Source organism: Gallinula chloropus (genome assembly GCF_964237585.1).
Source record: "Gallinula chloropus genome assembly, chromosome: 8".
NCBI lineage: Eukaryota > Metazoa > Chordata > Aves > Gruiformes > Rallidae > Gallinula > Gallinula chloropus.
Window position 1 is genome coordinate 7,441,336 of NC_140093.1, and position 22,523 is coordinate 7,463,858.

The window sequence follows — 22,523 nt, forward strand, 5'->3', positions numbered from 1 at the left end:
ATGGAAAACAACGTAACTACTATTTCTCGCGAAGAGCTTGAAGAACTGAGAGAAGCATTCGGTAAAATAGGTATGTTTTAAGTAGGGCAATAATGATATCCCTGAGACTGCAAAGGTAGGTTTTGTGGAAGAAATCTTTCTGTACCACTTTGTGTTTGATAGGGCCATGTTTTTCTTCTATGTTGCCTGTAATATCGAAGAAATAAGAATGTTTGCATAACCCCCCTTATTTTCACTGAGTCTGTGTGGTTATTAGTTTCTCTCAACTTGAGCAATGAAAATAGAAACATTTTCTTGCTGGGTCGTTGTGTTATTTGTGTCATTGTATATGCAGCATGATAAGTCTCAAAATTCAGGTTTTTGAACTCCTTAAATCTGAAAAAGCAGCAGTGTGACTAATCTTCAATTGTTAAATATATTTTCATGCTGGATTGCTGACACTGGTTTTGCTTTATTTGCATGCTTTGGTGAGCTATTAAATTTTTGTTTATTGGATTGGATTTTTCACTTTAAGCTAAACCTGAAGATCTTTTGATCTTGCTTTTGTAGCTATCAGATGTTAATAAAAAACCGTACCCGTTCCTCCTTTTTCTCCCTTTACTTCCTGTGTGTTTTCATGCCTGTATTCTAGTGAGTGTCTGCACTGCTCTTACTGAAAAGCATTTTCTTCGTTATTGTATTATGCTTTCTGGAAAATATAAAAATTAAGCATAATGTAGCTTTTTTCTTCTCTTTCATTTTTACATTTCCAGTGTCTTTATGGATAAATTGCTTGCAGCTATATTGGTAAACTGAGAGATAAGGCATGTATTTAACTCTCTGCTTGTCATCATGGAAACTTACCCTCAGTGAAAGGTGAACCTAGAGAAATAAAATAGCTGGTAACCTGAGTGAGCTCTTGAGCTTGTCCTCTGCTTTTTAGAGTATCCCTTGTATTACATGTGTTGTTAAATGTCTGCATTCCAGCAGTGGATGGATTAATACACGTGCAGACATAAACTTTGTCTGCATAGTGATTTGTGAATTGTTGCTAGTATCAAAAACACAAAAAGAGTTTTTTAATAGGTGTTATTAGCCTTTCATCATCAGCGAAATGTGGCCGCCTTGAGAAGCTGTACAGAAGCTGCATAGTGTAGTACAGATTGCAGGGAAACGATAACAATCAATTATGGCTAGAGGTGAAAGCATCTTTCACTGCTTGCCCTTCTGTAATGTCATGAATATTCATCCACTCTGGTATTATTGGCTGAGTTCTGACACTAGAAGACAGTACAGAGTGAGGTCTTTCAACTAGTAAATGGAGGGGGGTAAAAAAAAAAAAAGAGACCTTGACAAGTCAGAAAAGTGGCCCCATTATGTTGATTCTGTTTCTGGCTCATTGTGTTACTCATGATGTTCTCTTAAGTTACTTATATTAGATGAATCATTTATAGAACTGGGAAAATGCAATTAATTTGTATTTTTCAAGAGCTTTAATGTGATAATGAAAAAGAATGAACATTTTTAAGCTTGGAAAATATTAAGTTGTTATTAAATGTATAAAATGATAGACATTATATCCAGCACTAGTTATGCTGGATATGATTTCTTGTACTTGATTGAACTTCATCTACACTGTGGAATGACTATACCTTTTGTGCTTTTAAAGTATTTCTCTTGTAGCTTTGTTGTAGTGTAGACGTGCGACAGGTAGGGGACATGCTCAAATTCTGTTTGTAAAGATATGTGTATCCATATATATGGTAATATGCATATACATGAAAAATTAGGAACGGTTAATATGTTTGATTCATTTATCCATTATATCGCAAAAAGCCCATTATAGGTTTCTGAAGTGGTGCTTTGCTATACTAAGACAAGAATTCAAGACAGCTTTCAGCACACAGATTGGCTTAAGGTGGAAGTACAAAGAGCATTTTTATTGGTGTTTTCTGTGCTGTTGCATTAATTCATCATGAGTAACACACATTATACTAATTTTTTTAGATTGATTTTTATGTGATACAGCCATTCATTTCTTTCCACAATTGAGTAGCTATATGACACCTTTTGCTGAAAAAAAATATTTTGACCCTTTGCTGTACATGGACTGTCTTGACATGTGGTCTTGGGAGCCAAGTAGAAGTGAAGTTGGCAATACAAATTGCTTCCGACAGAGACAGTTCAGAGATTAAGGAACTTTCAGTAAACAGATAAATACAGGATGATCTGTATTCTTCATGAATAAATCTAACCACATCAAAAGTTTTGAAAAACAGAACATGTCTATCACATACTAGCATAAGAAATAAAATGCAGAGTCAGAGTTCTTGTGGATGTAGTTTTTCTTCTGTAAGTGTGGTCTTCTAATAAAACCAGGCATCAGATTTCAGTTTATGATTGTAAATGGTATAACATTTGGCAGTAGGAATGTAATAATTGATCTCACTTTCAATTGAAGGCTTACAGAGAATTTTGTTGGGGGTTTAACGCAAAAAAAAAAGTTGAAACAACTTCATTATTGTGAAATTTTCTGTCTTGTTATATAGCTGTGCTTTGGGATGATAAAATGGTTCCTGGGAAAATACATAGGAAGATGACACAAGTCCTAGCCACTTGTGCCTCTAATCCACAAGTATTCCTTTGTGCTTACTTATCTATGTCAGATGAAATAGTCATCATCTAGAACTGTGTTTCTCACAATTTAGTCCCCACAGTTACTCTACATGGTTGTTTATGTAAGTATAAAAACAATTTGTGCTTTTGTTTTACAGATATTGACAACAGTGGGTATGTCAGTGATTATGAGCTTCAGGATCTGTTTAAAGAAGCAAGTCTGCCCTTGCCTGGTTACAAAGTCCGGGAGATTGTAGAAAAAATCATTGCAGTAACAGACAGCAACAAGGATGGAAGAATCAACTTTGAAGAATTTGTCTCTGTAAGATATTCCCTTTGGATGTTTCTCTGCTTTCTGATATCTGCTGAGAATTAGGATAGAAAACTAAATCAAGGGGGTACAACTAAGTAGTATTTTAATCAAAGTATATATTAAGAATGAGAAAATTTTCTGTGGCAATTAACAATATACTATGTAACTATTTTCCAGTCTTTATATTTCACACTCCTATTTAATTTATTAGATCTCATTTGGGCAACATGTAAGCACAGAGTAGTTTCAGTCATTCTACTTGGTATCCCCTCGAAGATGAGGGGATGGACTATGTATGTTGGGCACTGTTGGGTCAGGCCTTAATTACCTACAAAGGAGTATATAATTAGATATCAACCTCTAAATTCTCTTGATGTCAGTTTTGAGACCTCTACAGTATTAGAGTCGAATCAAGGCATCAAGCAGTTGAAAAACTTTCGTTGTAAAGCATATGATTAAGTAAGTGCAAGAAACATGCTGTAGTCATTGAAACTGTAGGTCTTTAGTTGTTTTCTTTAGTTTTCCAAAAATACCTGTGGAAAAATTGTGTACATGGTTGCATATCTACTTTTTTAGATAGCATGGCTTGATAAAGGTAGCACTTGAGGTACTTGCTGAGAAATAATATATTAGATACCTGGTATACACCTTTCATGAAGGGATTTAAACTAGTTTTACCCATACAGTATTTTTTATTCTTCAGAACAGATGTCAGTGTAAATAACAAAAAATGATAGTCAGGTTAATTACTACTCTGGAGTACTTACATGAGTTACCACTTAGCATTTTCTTTAACTCATTGTTTTCCTTATTCCAGATAACCCAAGAATTGAAAAGCAAAGATGTTAGCAAATCTTTCCGAAAATCAATAAACAAAAAGCAAGGTATTACAGCAATTGGAGGAACATCAGCAATATCTAGTGAGGGGACACAGCACTCTTACTCAGGTAAGAAATAATTAAACACAAGCAAATTTTGCATGGAGGGTCACTCTTTACATTTGCACTACAGACAAATTAAAAAACAATTGGAAAAAGTTGCTCTTGAAAGCAAATTAATGGAGAGGAAGCACATGGAGATGGACAAGATAAATATGAGTGGTAGTTTTGGCTGTTCAGTTGTTACTTTCATGCTGCACTCAGAGATAAAATAGCCATCATCAGCTTTGCTGGAAGAAGAACTGAAAGCAATCACTGATGGTGGGGAATAAATGCCCCCTTTGGCATACTTCTAGCAATGCAAGTCAAGTTTTTCACTTCATTACATTCTAAACTGCTCTTATTTCTATGTTCAAATAAAAATTAATCCCCATTTTCATTTACACAGAGTTAACTGAAATCCCCATGTATTGTTTATAGATGGAAGGGCTGTCTCAGCTATCCCTGTGCCAGTACAGAATTGTTTGATCCCAAGTGGTTTTTGGCCTGCCCTGTACTTGAGAACTTGCTTTTAATATTTGATCTCTGTTTCTTTCTACATCCCTCTACTGTGTGTCATTTAAATTGGCAATTCTGCCTAATTGCATTACAGCTCCCATTCAGAATGTTAACTGTTTCAGGATCATATTGTGATAAGTACTATTACAGGGTTTTTTGGTTGACTTGAGTCTGGGATTTGCTGAACTATGTTAAGATTTTATATATGATGAAGATTCACTTAGGTTAGCTACAGGTAATGATACCTATGTCAAGGTATTACCCTTTTATAATGCTTGGTATATCTCCAAAGCAGGGAAAGTATTCCATCTAAAAGGATGCCTGTAGGAGGGGAACACCAGCAGAGATATTGTTTATATTCCCTTTCGTTTTTGGTGGAGAGGAACTCGACCCTCTAGACTGCAATTGATCTGACTTGGCCTCATCAGCTCTCTAGTTTATGATGAGATGACACGTACATTAGAATTTCATGTTTCTTATCACTGACAATGAAAGAAGTATAATGAGTCAGGTGTAGGTACTGACTTTGTATGCTTTCTTGAGGTGAGGTGAGTACCACCTGTACTTTCTGGTAATTTAGTTACTGATACTTAATTGACTGGTATCCATGTTCTTAGATAGATACACAGTAATAAATTCTCAGGAGGAGAATTTAAAACTGAGGTACTAAACATTTTGGTATCTCAAAGTTGGATACTGCACACTAATTCATGTAGAAGTCTCAAAAATACTGTCAGTCTCTGAGGTCCAGAGTGGATTCTGAAGGCAGAATGAATGCTTCATTTTAAACCAGCTGCTTGCTTCAAGAAGCAAAAATGAGCATTATGTTGGTTACATGCAGTGAATTCCTGGAGAAACGGCACAGATCCAAGCAACCAACCCACCAACCAGATTGATAAGTTTTGTATTTCAGATCAGAAATGTCCCTCATTTCACTGTAATGATTGAGAAACTGAATAAAAAGTTAGCCATAGAGACCCATTTTGTTGCAATGATTTTTATGTTGTCCTTCAGAAAATCACCAGATGTTTAGATGGTGGGGTAAGAGAGAGATCAGCCTGTACTTTCTGGTTTTTTGCATACTTTCCCACTGATCTGACTCTCTTTGGTAATTACCCCTGTGAAAGCAACGGGGTTTTCTGCAGATGAATTCTTTGTGACTCAAGTCTGATGTTTACTGGAAATGATAGCAGATTATTTTAATGCTGTTTTTCTTTTCAGAGGAAGAAAAAGTTGCTTTTGTTAATTGGATAAATAAAGCTCTCCAGGATGACCCAGACTGCAAGCACCTCCTACCTATGAACCCATCAGATGCCAGTCTTTTTAAATCCCTTGCAGATGGCATCCTTCTCTGGTGAGTCCAGGCCTATGAGATGGAAAAGAAATTCATCTCAAATGTTAAATGTTGATTACAGTAACATGAATTGAAAAATTACTGACAGGCTTAATGTCAGGTCTCCACCCTAAAATATTTCAATCAATGTGTAGGATGAGGAAGATCAGTTTGCCCATAGAAATGTTACTTATAGCAAATTTTTGTGTGGCTCTGCATACATTATAGAAGTGGATTTCCAGTTCAGATCCATAAGCATAAACATCAGAAATGTGTAGCCTTTTTATAAAAGGTGTAACGATATGGGTTATTTATTCGCTAGCTAAAATAATTAGAAATCTTTGCTATTTCTAATTTTTTTAAAACTTACTAAATGTAATTATTGAATCATAAATCCATGGCAAGATAGAGAGCCTATAGTAGGTCCTTCAACTTCAGTCTGCTCTAACTTTCTAATTAAAGCAGACTAAATACTTATTCATACACCATAGTACCAAGGGATCAGCTTATTAGTATTGGTATGAATTAGTCTTTGAGATCCATGCATATGCTAGATACTACAGAAATGCAGAACAAAAATGTATTTGCTATATTACAAACATTTTCACTAGAAACTATTTAACTGTCTCTAATGTACAACTTAATTTTCTTAAGAACTTTATGACAGCACAGACATGGTCTCTTACCGAAGCACAAAACCCAATTGCTCCAGTTTCTTGTAGCTACATATTATCTGGAGGTTTTTGGATAAATATAAAAGCATTTAACAGGTAGAGGAGATTTAGAGGATGAGGTGGGCACTTAGTCTTGTCAGAAATATTTACAGCTAAAGTGTTAGATGTTTATAATGAAATGCTGTATCTTCTGAGAAAAAGTTTATATAATATCTGACTCTTCTTCCTTAGTAAAATGATCAACTTCTCACAACCAGATACAATTGATGAAAGGGCTATTAATAAGAAGAAACTCACTCCTTTCACTATTTCAGTAAGTACTGCACAGATAGGAAGTAGCCACAAATGAAAAAGTAAAATATTTTGCTATAGCATTGTTTTAATGATGGTTCACTTGGGAAGGGGGCGGGGTGGAGGGGAAGTCCTATGTATTAAAAAAAAAAAAGTCAAAACATGAAATTGTATTCCCTAATAAACTCTGCTGAATCTTCCAGGTTTTTAAATGATTTACTGAAAAACTCATATTTTTCATGCTTGCCTCAGTGTTTTCCCTATTCAGTACTCTCATTTTGCTTTACTAAGTATCTGAAGACAAGAATTTTAGATGTTGAGTGGAAGGTCAGGTCTATATTTTAGCACTGCAGAAAGAATCTGTATGTCTGTGTAGTACGGTGATGCATTTGCAATAGTGGCGAATAGATTGGACAGAAGATGAGAAGCTCTACTTCGAATTGTGCACGAAGTCATGGAAATGTTTGAGAGAAACAGTTTTTAAGGCCTTATTTTGAGTGTGAGAAAATGGGTCTGGAAGAGGGAAGTAGATCCCGAAGTTACCAGCCTAACAAGAAAACAAACATATGCTGTTTAAAAACCTCAGTTGATTGGCAGACTTTTCCTATTAGGCTGTGACATGAAATATGAAAATCTGAAAATTACCATATTCTAAATCCTCCATGTGGGTTTTGTAATTGCTACTTAGGTAAAGAAGATATGTCACAAAAGATGATACTAAGTGTGTTTGTGTTGTCTCTGTAGTTAAAATATGACACAAGAAAATAGAGAATAATATTTGCGAGAGCTGCCAGGTATTTCAAATTTGATGGTTTAATCTGTGACAATTATTAGCTTTATTTTCAGTGTCAGGATGTTAAATTGTCATGATTTTCTTATGCTGTCTGTTCAATTACAATTTAACACTGGCTTCAATAAATGTGTCAGCCTGTCTAAGATGCAAGATGGTATGACAGTGATGCGAGTAGCTTCCTGCACAGGGCAGAATTCCATATGAGCACATATTTCCACAGGATCAATCACCTCATATTTAGAGCAATACGTTTGTGTATATGATAGGAGTTACAAAAAATGTTTTGATTAGAATATTCCTCAGTCATCCAAGCTGCAGAAGATGGTCCATGATTTTTTGGTGGGTTCATATTAAATGCTGTTGGTGAAGTTTCTCCGTTAAATTTTGCTAAGATATTATGGTGGGTCACAAAAAAATGTCCAGGGTGCCATTTTCACTGGGAGCTATTGAACTAATGCATTATTTCTTACAACTTCTTAAACTTACAAAATTCAATGTGAACAAATTTATTAAGAATTGCAACCTTTGTTGTGATAATTAATGTAATTTGTTAATGATATTCCAAATAGGAAAACCTAAACCTGGCTCTGAACTCAGCGTCTGCTATTGGCTGTACGGTTGTCAATATTGGATCACAAGATTTGCAAGAAGGAAAACCACACTTGGTATTAGGACTCTTGTGGCAGATCATTAAAGTTGGTCTTTTTGCTGATATTGAGATTTCCAGAAATGAAGGTAAGAGTAGTGCCAGGTATGGCAATGTCCACAATTGGGAATTAAGTGTAGTGCCACAATAGCAATGATTTCAGCTTTCTTTCAAACTTGGTTTTAGCTCTTATTGCCTTGCTAAATGAAGGGGAGGAACTGGATGAGTTAATGAAGCTTTCCCCAGAAGAGCTCTTGCTACGGTGGGTGAACTACCATCTGGTCAATGCAGGGTGGCAGAAAATCAGTAACTTCAGCCAAGACATTAAGGTATGTAGTAATCTCTCTGAAAATTGAACGTAATGCTATTTAAACACAGTGTGTGTGACAATGAATGAGCCAGATCAAAAGTATTTAGAAAAATAAGTCGTCTCCTTTTTCTAGCTATAGGTTCATCCTGTATTTTGCAGTACTGGAAGAGAATTATTTTGATCTCTCATATCCAATTCAGTTGCTCATACCATGCATTATCACGTCAGTCCAAGTCAAACAAACTTAAATTCATGGAAGTTCTGATATTGTGACTGTGTTACCAGAGTTACTTAGGACTTTGAGATACCTTTTTCCTGTCCATCCTTCACTACTCCTGGGTCTGCAAACCCCCATCTTTTCTTTTGTCATTTTAAAGAAGCAGCGTATGGGTTTAAATCTCCTTCCAGTGCATATTTGCCAATGGTGGTTGCCCTTTGTACTTGGCATTCTGCTGAAGAGCAGCAAACTTCTTCATAAGTGAACAGCTCTTTAGATGACCGTCTGCAGTAGATACTGATTCTTGATCCAAGGAGAGCAGCTCCTGTCAGTTGCTGTGCTTTGCTGGTGTGCCAATTTACTGACACAGAGGGATTCAAAGGCGTTTTGGTACCTTGGGGCAGCTTTCTCTCTTCTTCAGTGATTGTGCATACTGCAGTAACTTGAGTTTAAGAGAGAAAAACCCAAATTCTTAAAACTAAAACCAAAGGAGGATGATCGCTTAAGGTGATAAGACCTCATATCATTGAAGTACACCATGCCATTAACTGCTAGATATATCTTTTCAAATGCCACCACTATTATTAAAGCAAACATTTAAGTAGGGTTTTATATGAAAACATCTACACTACTAATGTGGTAAAATATTATTACCTGCTATTTAAGAGGAGTATTAAATAGTTCTAAAACTAGCAAGCTTTGTTTTATTTTGTTAGTTTCCTAGTAGGGGAAAAAAATCCAGAAGCATACTGAAAATGGCATCAAATAAATATAATTTCTTCTGTCACTATAGATTCATCCTAAAAACCCCACTTCGCTCTTCATTTTTAATTTCAGTTTTCATGTCAGATAGGAGACACATTTTTATAAAACAGTCTTATTAAGAAGGATAGTGAAGGAATACAATACCAGCACTGAAAATAAAAATTGGGGTTTTTTCTGGGTAATCTATATAAATTTTCCTGAAGTATATGAATTACAGCTGTCTAGTTCATATCCAGCAAAATAAATTCAATTAACCTTCTCCAATATAATCAGCAGGTATTCCTTTTCTCTGTATGACCTCATCCATATTCCCTGAAGTTGGGGTGCCATGTTTTTAACGTATGGCTTTTGAATTGGACTGTAGGAGTGATAAGTGGCTGTGAAAGGCTATGTACTTGCTTGTACGGTTTTAAATATTACAATTCTTGTTTTAGGATTCAAGAGCATACTACCATCTGTTAAATCAGATTGCACCCAAAGGTGATGACCCTGATGAATTACCTATTAAAATTGACTTTTCAGGATTTCATGTAAGTACCCAGAAATGTAAAAATAGACTGGAATTATGAGACCTCCATGTATGTATCCCACATCCTGGTTACAAGGCTGTCCCAGAATCCCCTTCAGTTTTGCAACACAGACAAACGCTCATATAGATTCCTCAGTATCACGAAAGGTTATGTGGGTAAAAGCTTGAGTAAATTTCCAGGCTGCTGTTGAAAGAGTATAATGCATCCTGCAGTATAAAATTTGGAGCTATGTTTTATTTGGGGTAGTATCTAACTTTTCTGTTGTGTCTTCTAACATGAATATTAGAACACCCTTCAGTTCTGCTTTTTTGCAACTTAGACAAGGAGAAAGAGTAGACTTGACAAACCTTGTGATCCTTCCTCAAACCAAACAGCATTCAGAAATGCGAGCCCTTCCGAAAGCCAGCAGGAAAGTGGTGACAACCATCAAGCTCTACATTCTAAAGGCAAAGATAAAACCAGTCTAGGTAGATGTGAAAACACTGTTCTCTAAGCTGCTACAGGATGCTCTTATTCAGAGATTGCATTTGATACAAAATAGAACTGCCTGCCTAAGAGAGCTATATCTAGATAGCAATCAGAATCTTGAATCTTGTTATTCTTGATAACAATGAAAATACATATACAGAATTGTGTTTGCATACGAGTCTTTTCAGACTGAGGAGAGCTTGGTTTTATTTGTTGGCTTTTGTTTTGGTTTTGGGGAGGAGTGAGAAAGGATAGAAGTTAATTTTTAAGCTGTTATATCCTACAGGTCACGTGATCATGTTCTGTAATGGGTTCTAAACCAGTGTCAGTAACAGTAACAACTTGTTTTAGAGCAAGTTTCTGGGAATCAATAGCCTGGAAATGGAAATACACGCACTACACCTCTGAGCAATATTGCACAGGTAGCCCCAGAAGCAAAGGATGAAGGTGGAAGCAAGTTGTGAATTGTTACAGGCTGTAAGAGCTAGCTTAGGCATTGGGGAACAAAGGAGGAACTGACATGGGTCATTTACAGGTTTGCCAAACTGAAGATTCAGTAAAGAATGGCAAAGTGCTAGTATTCATTACAAATTCTTTTTGTTTTTTCTTTTAGGATAAAAATGACTTGAGGAGGGCTGAATACATGCTCCAACAGGCAGATAAATTGGGCTGCAGACAGTTTGTAACTCCAGCTGATGTGGTTGCAGGCAACCCTAAACTCAATTTGGCTTTTGTTGCAAATCTCTTTAACACATATCCAGCCCTACACAAGCCTGACAACTCATCCTACGATCTCAATTTATTGGAAGGTATTCAACCTAATAAACATACAGGAGATAAGAATATTAGTGATATCTATTTAAGTATTCCTTCTAGGTTGTGATGTTGGATCCCTGCATGATGGTGCCCATATTAACATCAGCATATAGAGCTTTGTCACTAGATTTAATATAAGCCGTATAATAGAAGCCCCTGTAACTGTGAATATTGTTTGCTTGTATTAGCCTGACCAAAGGCTATTTCTGAATAACCTTCTGTCATTCATTTGTGGGAGCAAAACCTGTCCTCTTCTTCTTTTTCCAGTTTCCTGTGCTTCTTTCCATAGCTGTTGCACAAACTCTTAGCTTTCCCTGATGTGCAGTGCTATACTGTGCAACTGTAGCAGTCTTTTAAAGAGCTTTTCGTCTGTTGTGTTAGATGTATGTCTGTGGATCTGTATTAGTTTGCTGCCTTTTAAAACAGGAAACATTAAAAAAAAAACAAGTCGTCTCTATCAGTGATGTATATTTATCCATTGCTTTAGCAACCTATATAGATACCAGCATATTGGCAAGTTTGGACTGCAATTGCACAGTTAAGATCCCTGATACTAGACATAAAGGGGTAATTGGTATCAGTCTTTGGCTGTTACCCTTTATGTGGCCCAACTAATCTAGGATAATGAAATGGCTCCTGCCAGTGTATTTCACAGTTGTTCACTGATCTCAAAGGAATGGTGAGAATCAGGGGTGCCGCACTCGGGAGAATCATCAGCAATGTTCACACATTCCTCTGCACTGCCTACTCCTGCCTTCCTCTTACTGTTCCTATCAGGTTTCCTTTCCATCTAGGTGAGTTCATCTTCCTTTGCTCCTTTTTTTTTTTTTTTTCTGTTAATAATTTTTCTGCTCTGCTGCATCCCTGTTTCACAAATCTTGTATCCCTCAGACCACTCCTGTTACAGGCTTCCTGCTCTTCTAGTTTCAGCTGGGTGCCAGCTGCAGTAGAGCTATCAGAGCACAGGAGGTAGTCTTCCCTTTTCAGCTGTGATATCCCTAGTCACTGCAGTCCCTGCTATCCAGGACAAACGATTGAAGGAAAGGCCTGCTCTTCCTCTGCTGCAATTTTACTGAAAATATATACAGGAGCTGCATGGAGGGGAAATATTTTCAGTTCAGCTTCTCTGTCCTGAACATGAAGTTGCAGGTGTGATTGGTCAAATTTAGAAGAGTTTTCATTGGCATGGGAACTACTTTTTGAACTTTGCTAAAACATTTAGATGAGATCAAAATCTCTGCTAAAACAGTTTGAAACAAGTTGCAGTTACCTGAATGCTAGATTACAATTTTGTAATGAGATATACTGGCCAAATTTAACTTACTCTTTATAGTATATATTTGAGAGATGCAGAATCATGCCAATGTTATCTGTTCAAAGGCAAGTAGGCGACGCTTCTTTGCCTCCAAATAATAGCTCCTGTGGTGTTATGTAGAACTAAGTCATCAAAGTAGTTATTTCAGCCAAAAGAGTGTATTTAACGTGCTTTTCTGTTAATTTGTTTTATTTTTTCCATAAAATCCCGTGGTTTTACTGATGTTTTCTTAAGGTAGTGTTATATAAAAGACATTAATTTCTTTATAGTTTCATCATAGATTGCCTGTTGAAATCTGACTCATAATTTATAATGCTTTCCTATTTTGCTTCATGAAATGCAGATTTGACCCCTCCTAATGTAGGTACTGTATTTAGTACTTTTCCATACTCCATAAAAGTGTTTATTTTGCAATTTTTCTTTTTTTTTTTTTCTCTAGTGTTTTAGTCATCTCTGTCCTTCTTCTCTGGTTGATTTTTGCACTGTTCTTATGGTTTTATTCTATTGCTTTAATATGCCGTCATAAGTAAAAGACAACAAAAAAACCCCATAGTCTACCATGATGCATGTAAAATGGGGACAAGGACTTGCAGCAAGTCAAATGTCATGTAGTTCTTTCTGTGAGCTTAACCAGTAGGGAACTTCCATGAACCAAGGTGTAAAGCTCTAAGCACGTGCAGCCAAAAGTCCCAATTTTCCTGCATTAAATTCCATCTTTGCAGTGGCTGTGCCACCCAATAAGGGCCATTTGGCTGTTCTCTTTGGTTTAAGACAACAAAAACTGTGTATAAATTATCATTTCTGATAATGCTTAACAAGTCTGGTGATATGGACTTGTATACAGAGACTATCCCTCAGATATACAGGCATAGCGAAATGATTGTCTCATACAGTATGGGGATGGAGGGGGGAAGTCCTAATCGCAGGCAGTGTGTGACCTTTAACTGGGTTCTGCTGTTGCTCTGAGCAGCTTCTCATTTGTGGGGAAGGCAACAGAGTTTGGAGTCTAAGTCACACAGAAAGCTGAGTTCTGGGGGGAGGAAGAGGAAGGACTTTATTCACGTTTCCCCCAGCATAGATGTCCTCTGCTGCTGTTGCTTAGTCTGCTGGGAGACTTCAAGGCTGGTCCCACAAGAGGGTTAGCTGCTCCAACTCAAACAACTGGGCTGAGGGTACAATTTGTATCTTGAGCTTGGTCACCTTTCAGAGAGGATAGTAGGTATTTAGAGCCTTTTCAAGTCTTGACCTCATTCCTATGGCTACTCCCCTCTCAGTTCCATGGTTTAATGATCTCAAACAAAGAGATGGCAATATATGTCAAGGATACTACCAAATTTGCTCCTCTCTCTTTTGTGTAGCTCTGCCCCCTTTCTGCAGTTTTCCAATGATTTTGGCTATCTGCTGCATCAGCAGAAGATGTGCTCCTGATAGGATCACAAGGTATATTTTGAATAAAAGAATAGAGAGAAAAAATTGGTCAGATTTCAGCCATCTGAAAAAAACTTACAAATGGTTATGTGTGTGTGCTGAAAGGATTTGTTTAGAGTGGCATATTAAAAACAGTACACTGGGTTTAGTTCTTGGATTCCCGCTGTCCAAAAGGGTGCTGCCCAGCTTGCATGCTCTTGCTCCTGCTTGGCTACCTGAGATTCTTTTGACAGCATTAAGCATGCATTTTAAATTTCTCAGTCTGAGTGCAGTTGCCAAGTATCTCTTTCTGTAGCTATGTTTTGTTTAGTGAGGGTTCATGAAATAATCTTGTTACTATCTTTGCAGTGGACACGTCTTCCTAAAAGAACTCTGCAGTCAGTGTTTTAGGTATTGCAAACAAACTCAACCCTCAGTAGCCTAAAAACTTTTAAAAAAGGAGAAAAGCAAAAGGAACTTGCTTCAAAATACTATAAATTCTTAAATCATTGCTTATAAACCTAAATTATATATTATGCTCATGTGTCTTCTATGGCTATTTTTAATTTTGTCATAAAACATAATTCTTTGACTTTTAAATTTGGTTGTGGGAAGAAGTAAATGAAACAGCTGACTGCCTGAAGACCTTGCAGAACAGTATTTTTCTTTGTTTCAGCATGTATTCATCAGTGACTCTTTGGTAATTTTTACAAGTAAATCTTTGAAACAAATACTAGTTTGAATTGCATATGAGAGATTTCATAATTTAGAAAGAAAATATAGCAGTAGGATGAATATAATCCTTTTTATAATAATTGAAAAGTAACTGGTAAGCTGGCTGCAACATTTTTCTTAATTCTGTTGGAAAATGTCTATTACAAGTGAAATTTCTGAATATTTATACATATATTTTGAAAATTAAAATTGTAACCTCAATCTAAAAATCACTGTCGCATAGAAAAACTCCTGAATAGACCTTTCTCTTTTGATGATAAATACACATTTATTCTATAGTTTAATTTTGCAAAAACATTTGGTGTTCTGTGGTCAGTGTAGAACTGAAGTACTAAATGAGATCACTTTCATGTTGTGTAAACCTCATTAGACAAATTTGGTACCATTATCCTCTAAGGAAAAAATGAAAAAAGCAAAGAAAAATCTTAACTTGGATTTTTATGTCTTTCAGTCTTAAGAAATCTGGTCTTTGTCTGGCGGGAGGTTTTCTCCCTCTTCAATGTCCTTTCTGTTTTCTTAACTGTGGATTGTGAGCCCAGGGGAGCAAAGCATTGAGGTTGTTCCAAGATCACATATTCAGGCTAAATATTTTCTTAAGTGTTTGGTGATGTAAGAGAACAGCTTGTGCAGCACTGATTCACATGCCACAGATACATTGTTAAAATTTAGGTAATGTTGTAAGTAGAAAATTGATGTATTCCTGAAAAGTGTAACTTCATAGAGAAAGGACATTAGTTCAGGAACTCGTGATTACATTAGATAAAAACAATTCAGTAATAAAAGCTTTTTTTAACTACTGAATTTTCCATGTTTCTCATAAGCAGAGTTGCTAATTAAAACTGCCAGAATAAGTAGCCCCCTTGGCAACATAAGTAGATTTGGGAATTTTATCCAATACAATAGTGCCTGGCTGGGTCTCCAGTATTAAAAACCAAAAAGGTGAGGTCTGTTGCTTTGGACAAGCTGATGTTGGGAACATCTGCCTGAAAAGAAAAGTGCAGCTGCAGTTTCTGATCCAATTGTATTAAGCATGAGTCCTAACTGTTAATACAAATATGCCATTTCAAATACATTCAAAGATACTGTTGAATGGAATTTCCAATTATTTTGGTTTTAGGAAATTATTATTAATCATCACACTTTTCCCCACGATAGCTAAAATGCAACCAACAAACTATGAAATTCTCTTTCTTACCAAATTGTATTCACACAGCAAAATGTCATCTACTCGTGTTCCCTGCAGCACCTCTGGCCTAGTGCCCAGAACTGATGGGCTCAGAGTTTGATAGGGTTGCCTTGACTTATTGGCCAGTAAAAAGCACTGTTAAGAAAAGGATTAACTCATTTTTTGGGGAGGGGGTGGGAAGGAAGAGGTGTGAGAGTCATTTAAACATTGCTTATTACAATGTTTTTTCCAATAACTTAAATAGAATTGTATTTGTCACCTTAGGAGAAAGTAAGGAAGAAAGGACTTTCAGAAACTGGATGAATTCACTGGGTGTGAACCCGTATGTTAATCACTTATACAGGTAAGACTATTTTTTAAAATAATCATTTGATTTCTTTTCAATGACGGGAATAAAGAAGGAAAGAATAAGAAAGGGAGATTGTATTTGTATTAGAATAGTGATTTCCAGGTTCCCACACACTGTAATAGGAACTGTGCTACAGCCATATAATTCTAAACTATAGGAGAAGATAGTTGTCTGCTGAGTAGATTGTAAGAATCTATGCAGTGTGGTATTCCCTCAATAGAAAGGGCTTTTTAGATGCTTCTGATCACTTTCAAATTGTGCTAGCAGTTGATACAAATCCCATCAATAAAAGATGGGATATAGGAAGCAACTGGGAACATGGGCTTGCGTGTATACTTGTCAGGTTTCATTTGTTTCTGTTTTCTGACCTCTGTAAAGTGATACCATCTGTAGAGAGCTTAACCTTGAGAATTTAATTTAGTGAGTAGCTGAAGGGGATGATCAGGAATATAATTTATAATGTGAAAAAAAGAGTATTAGGAAAGTATTATTTTCCTCACGTAAGTATATTGGCTTTGATTATTCCTTAGCAAAATAGATATTTAGGTGCAGATAAAGCATGAGTATATAACATCTTGGGAAGTTCTGAAGAAACTTAAACTGTATCAATAAATGAAAACTCTTTAGCTAGATAGTTTATCTGTGCCTACCCTATGAAAGGAATTATTTCAAGTGGCTAAAACCACTGGCTATGCTTAGTTTACTAAAATCTGTGGAATTAGAAATTCAAATTACTGTAAATAATTGCAGAAATCAATCAAATGTAGGCCAGTTTCTCCACAGCACAACAGAACGTTTTAATTATGTGACTGGAATTTTTCAGCAGCTTAATTACACTTTGAGAAGTCTCAACTATTTTAATGTTTTCATTATGAATATGAGCTTTTGTACTTAAAAACACTGTTTTATTCTGTTTTAGTGACCTCTCTGATGCTTTAATAATCTTCCAGTTGTATGAAATGACTCGTGTGCCGGTTAACTGGAACCATGTCAACAAACCTCCTTATCCATTACTTGGGGGTAATATGAAAAAGGTGGGTAGAAACTCTGTAATTCAGTCCTGTTTCAGTATCTCCCATTGTGCTGTCTGTAGTACTCTGGTTTGTCTAGATTTGAGTGCTACTGAGACAGCTCTGGCAAAGGAAGAAAATAGCTTCCAAAGGAATTCAGTCAGGTCTGACACAGCTGTTGTTGCCTGATGCTCTTATAGTGTGAGGTGTTTCTTCACAGACCAGATTATATTCTGCCAGGGGAATTTGTTGAACACTTGAAGAATCCTAGCTTTCAGTTAGTTCTGTGATTGTTAAAAAGCCAGAAATGCAGAGGAGAAAAAAAAAGATAGTGTCTAAGAAAAACACATATCAGTATTTTCCAGGTTGTTTTTATGTAATCACATGTGAATTCAGTGACTTCAGTCGAAGTGCACTTGTCTTTTTGAAAAGTGAAAAAAGGTAATAATTGGAATCTTGCACACTTGCATGTATAGTTAAAATTGTGTTATTTCAATCTCAGTGTAGATAGGCTAGAAACGTCTCTAGCACACATCTCACCATAGGTAGCAGTAAGCCAAAGTAATTCAGAATATATGTAGATTATGGGTCTGTATTATAGAAATATTAAGGTATTTTCATTATTTGCATGTGTTTCTTTTTAGATTGAGAATTGCAATTATGCTGTAGAACTCGGGAAGTCAAAAGCCAAATTCTCACTGGTTGGTATTGCTGGACATGATCTAAATGAGGGTAATCCAACTCTGACTTTGGCTTTGGTATGGCAGCTGATGAGAAGGTAAGTTAGGCACAGTATATGATAAATGTGTGAATTATATATAAATTAAAAAATACCCCTTTGCATGTATGTGTATGTGTCTATCTCTGTATAACAAGGCAACTTAAAGCCAGTATTTAGTTGACCCAACAGGTATTTTAGAAAGCAATCCCTAAATATCCCTCTTCTCTAAGATAAACATTTATACATTTTTCTCTTTTAGTTTTACATACTGTGTAGAGATTTGGGCCCCAGTAGTGAGTGTGTATGTACACATCCATTTACAGACAAATAAAACCTTGTATACTAAAACCTGTGATTCAAATTCTAAATCTTGCAGCAAGTAAAAAGAGCAGAAATTATTTCATGTTGATTCATGTGTCTTTCTGTAAGTAGTGTCATTTAAATATTAGTAAAATCAAAAAAGAAAGATAGCATACAACCCTTCTTTGTATTTATACAAGTTAAAAATGGGAAGAAATTTTTAGGCCATCACAGCTACAGGAACGTAACTATCACAAAACCAAAAGCTAGCTAGTGCACCGAGCAGGAAAAAATATACATAGATTTCAGTAAAGAGTATTTTAATGCTATTTTTTTCCCATAAGTTTATTTTCTTAGATCTGCTACAAAACACTCAGTGCTTTTTGTTTCTTTGACTGTTGAGATTCACTTTTCAAGGTGACTTGGATGGTGGGAAGCCATTTAACTTATAAAGGAAAATAAGTTAGGATGTGCTGAGTAAAACAAATATATGAATATGTAACTTTGAATATTATGAGTTTTGGAATTATTTTTTATTCTTGCAACAACCAAAAAACGTATTTGAAGTACTAAATAGTTTATAGGATAAATGCACCTTATATAGGTGAGTACTTGGCATTGTTACTATCCTGAAGTAATATTTTACTTCTGCTTGTATCTTTGTACTGTTAGGGGAGTCGAGTTCTACCACTCACTTGAACTCAGATTCTTTTTTTCTTTTATTAAAGGTATACTTTGAATGTGCTGTCAGACCTTGGAGAGGGAGAAAAAGTAAATGATGAAATTATTATTAAATGGGTGAACCAGACGCTTGCAAAAGCAAATAAGAAAACTTCAATTACAAGTTTCAAGGTAATCAAACTACTTTACTTTTTTTTCCATATATAATCAGATCTGGGATTCTTAAACAGATCTGTTAACAATTTGACTTTAACAGTGGCTTTCCCATCAGCTTGTGTAATTATTTAAGAAAATATTTATGATGCCCTGGGAATCTTCAAAAGTATTTTCCATGTCTGTTAATAAAGAAACAGAAAGAAATTCTGATTGCTGGTGTAAGAGTCAAACCACTCTTACCCCCAAAAAAACCCCAAAATCCCAAACCAAGACTACACAATGTTCAAAGGGGCTTATGTCTGAAGCTGCCGATTTTGGGGCATGGCATGTCATAAACCTTCCAGATCTTTCGATACCGGCATTCTCATGCTTGTTGTAAGATGAAGAATGATTTTGGAAATACCTGGGGGTGGGGGAAAATCCCCATTTTTTGTTAAAGGTGGTCAAAAATATGTATTAGTGTGTGACAGAGCCAGGAGAGGGAGCCCAAGTTAACCATCAACATCTTTTGCCTTCAGTGCCACTGCTGATGTGCAGCAGACCCGTAAAAAGGTTTCTCCATATATATGGGGAAATATGAACAATGACAAAACCGAAAGTGGTACTGTTGTCTGTCAGGTGTGTCGTGCTGTGTGAATCTCACTCTTGAGAAATGCTACATTAATAATTGCACTTGCATGCAAATATAACATTCTTACTCAGGCTCGTTGTATACTCTGGTGCAGTTATGTCTGTGGCTCACAGATGGAATACAAAATCCTAACAAGTGAATTATTTATGAGATCACTGTGTTTTGAAATTGAATTAGGTAAGCATTAGGCAAAAGAGTAATACTAAATACTCTTACAAGACAAAATATTTAAATTTTACTGTAGAAGGTAACTTAGGTCTTTATCTTCTTAAAGAGACTGCTGCTTTTCTCTCTTTTTCTTTTCCATCAATTGTAATAATGGTAATATAAATAATTTGAATATACAAAGATTATCTGTCCCAACATCTTGCTTTTGGTATATCTTTGGGTTTTTTTTTTTTGGGGGGGGGAGCATTGGTTGTGTTTTCAGGTAATTCAACTGATGGTAGACCAATAAAATAAGGAGTTACTGATGTAAAGTGACATTATTCAGTATACTTTTTTTTCCCTACCAATTTCACACAGCATTCACATATACATTGTCTTTCACAATTCAATGTTTTGTCTGTGTTCTGAGGTTACTGCAGCAGATTATGTAGCAGAGGTCCCTGATATTTATTGCAGACTGTGAAAGCAGAGTTCTGTTGAACTGCTGTTAGTTCAAACAATACACAGAGGTGTGGGGGTTTTGGCTTATGGTCTTGGGGGATACTCCATGCATTCAGTGTCTTCAGGAAGATTTATATTGCGGTTTTAAAACGTATAGTTAATGTGGTGGCTCTACAGGACTCATCGAATTTGAAATCTTAGTTCTGACCCAGGGGAAGGTAGCTGTGTCACATCACAGGGCTGATGTGCTGAGCCCCTGCAGGAGCAGAGCCGGCTGCCCTGGCACTGCCTGCTGACTGGTGGCCAGACATCATCAGCTGCTCACCTGCCTTAGCAGCTGGGAAGAAATAATTGTACCAATAGCACTTGCTGCTTTAAGAATAGAAGATGACACATATTCAAGAGCCATAAACTGCTGCAGAAAATAGTTCCATTACAAGAAAAGGAGAAAAATAAAAGCAGTTGGGGAATGTAAATACTTTTTTCTTGTCTTGGAAGAAGTCCAAGGACCAGACTTTCAAATTTCCTTTCCTTTCTTAGGGAAGGAGGGGGGAATTTATTTCATAAAATGAATTTAAATAATTTGTGTAATAATATAAAAACTGAGTGTGAGCCTTCTCATTTTGGTTGGGAGACAGAACATTTGACCTTATGGGGGGAAGGAACCTTCGCAGAACAAAGTAAAAAAAATGGGCTGTTATATTTCAGTAGGTATGTAAGATGTGCTGCGGGGTTTTTTGCATTGTGATGACAGAATAATAAATGCAAATTCCATATACTAATCTCTTGAGTCTCTTTCTTTTAGGACAGATCGATCAGCACTAGTTTACCTGTCCTAGATTTAATAGATGCCATTGCACCAAAAGCAGTTCGTCCAGAAATGGTCAAGAGAGAAGGTCTTTCTGACCAAGACAAACTGAATAATGCTAAGTAAGTTTTACATGAATGTTTTGTATTGACTTGAAGTGCAGAAAATGCATGAAGTTATGGCGTAATGAAGGACTTAGTGATTTGTTAACAGAGATTATGCTAGTAGCAGTAAATTTGCTTCATATAGAATCTATTATTAAATCTAATAGATAATTAGATTAAATCTAATATCTAATGGCATATTTAAAGTACAAATTCAAATTCATGGCTGATAGGACCTACTATCACTGCATTTGTTTTGGTTTATCAACAGCCTCCCATAATCCATGTGGTTTTTAACAAAAATAAATGCTTGGATAACCAGTAGCGAAACACCTGCCAAAACAATTGCTAATGCATGCTTTTGTTTACATTAATATCCATTTTCTTGGAGAGTGTATGTACTGACTGAACAGGCGTATCCTGCAACTGAAATCTGTTGTTGGGAATCTTGGCGCTCTAGGAGATGCAAGGAAAATAATGTTCTATTTTCTCTTGTTTTCCAAGGTATGCCATTTCAGTTGCTCGGAAAATCGGTGCTCGGATATATGCTCTCCCAGATGATCTGGTTGAAGTGAAGCCAAAAATGGTGATGACGGTGTTTGCGTGTTTGATGGGAAGAGGACTGAACAAAATAAGATGAAGACACGTACTGTAACTTCCTGCCATGTTAAGCACGATGAATGCCTCGCAGTTTACAGAGCTCTGAAACTTAGTGTAAAAGGAGAAAATTTGTATGCAGAAATATGCAATTATGTTTTAACAATGTGTTTATATTAGTTAAAATTTTATTCACTTTGATAACATTGATTATTTATGTTCCAAACATGTTCATTACCAAATTAACATCACAGATTTGTATTGCTCGAAAACCCCACCATATCAATCAAGCTTCATTTGTATTAATTTCCATAGCATTGTAAGAGTCTGCATCATTTTGCATATGTTATTTCAGGACCTATTGTGAAACATGGTTTGATTTTTGATTTTTGTGGGTGTTACTTGCATGTAGTCATACAGGTCTCAAGGTGCATTCCAGTCCTGTTCTATTACTCCAAACTGCACAAAAGTTATCATCCTTGCCTTATTCTTTTGAGAGTTTTAGTTCTCTTGAAGCCAATGAGAGTCTCTTGCTGTTGACTTGAATGAGAGCAAGCGAAGGCCTGTGATAATGTCTGGAAACTAATGAATATTGTTAAAGCTGAGGAAACTTTTTTTGTGGGAATAGTCTTTAAATGTATGCAGTAGTTCTGTTACTGAGCAGGAGCTTTTATGGTCTGTGGCTTAAGAAAAAACAGCAAATAGCAAAATGTAATCATCATGAAGT

The 22,523-nt window shown here is 36.1% G+C and overlaps 1 protein-coding gene across 1 annotated transcript; it reads left to right on the forward strand.

The window, feature by feature from the left end:
* Positions 1 to 21,839, forward strand: PLS1 (plastin 1; the record flags this gene model as incomplete). Its single annotated transcript, XM_084267179.1, has 17 exons — positions 1 to 70; positions 2,754 to 2,917; positions 3,726 to 3,855; positions 5,566 to 5,698; positions 6,583 to 6,664; positions 8,005 to 8,170; positions 8,268 to 8,410; positions 9,808 to 9,903; positions 10,985 to 11,180; positions 11,862 to 11,981; positions 12,846 to 12,866; positions 16,095 to 16,173; positions 17,099 to 17,213; positions 17,834 to 17,967; positions 18,939 to 19,062; positions 21,093 to 21,217; positions 21,704 to 21,839. The coding sequence occupies 17 exons, from the start codon at positions 1 to 3 to the stop codon at positions 21,837 to 21,839; spliced, it is 2,034 nt and encodes a 677-aa protein (XP_084123305.1).
* Between the last annotated feature and the right edge of the window lie 684 nt (positions 21,840 to 22,523).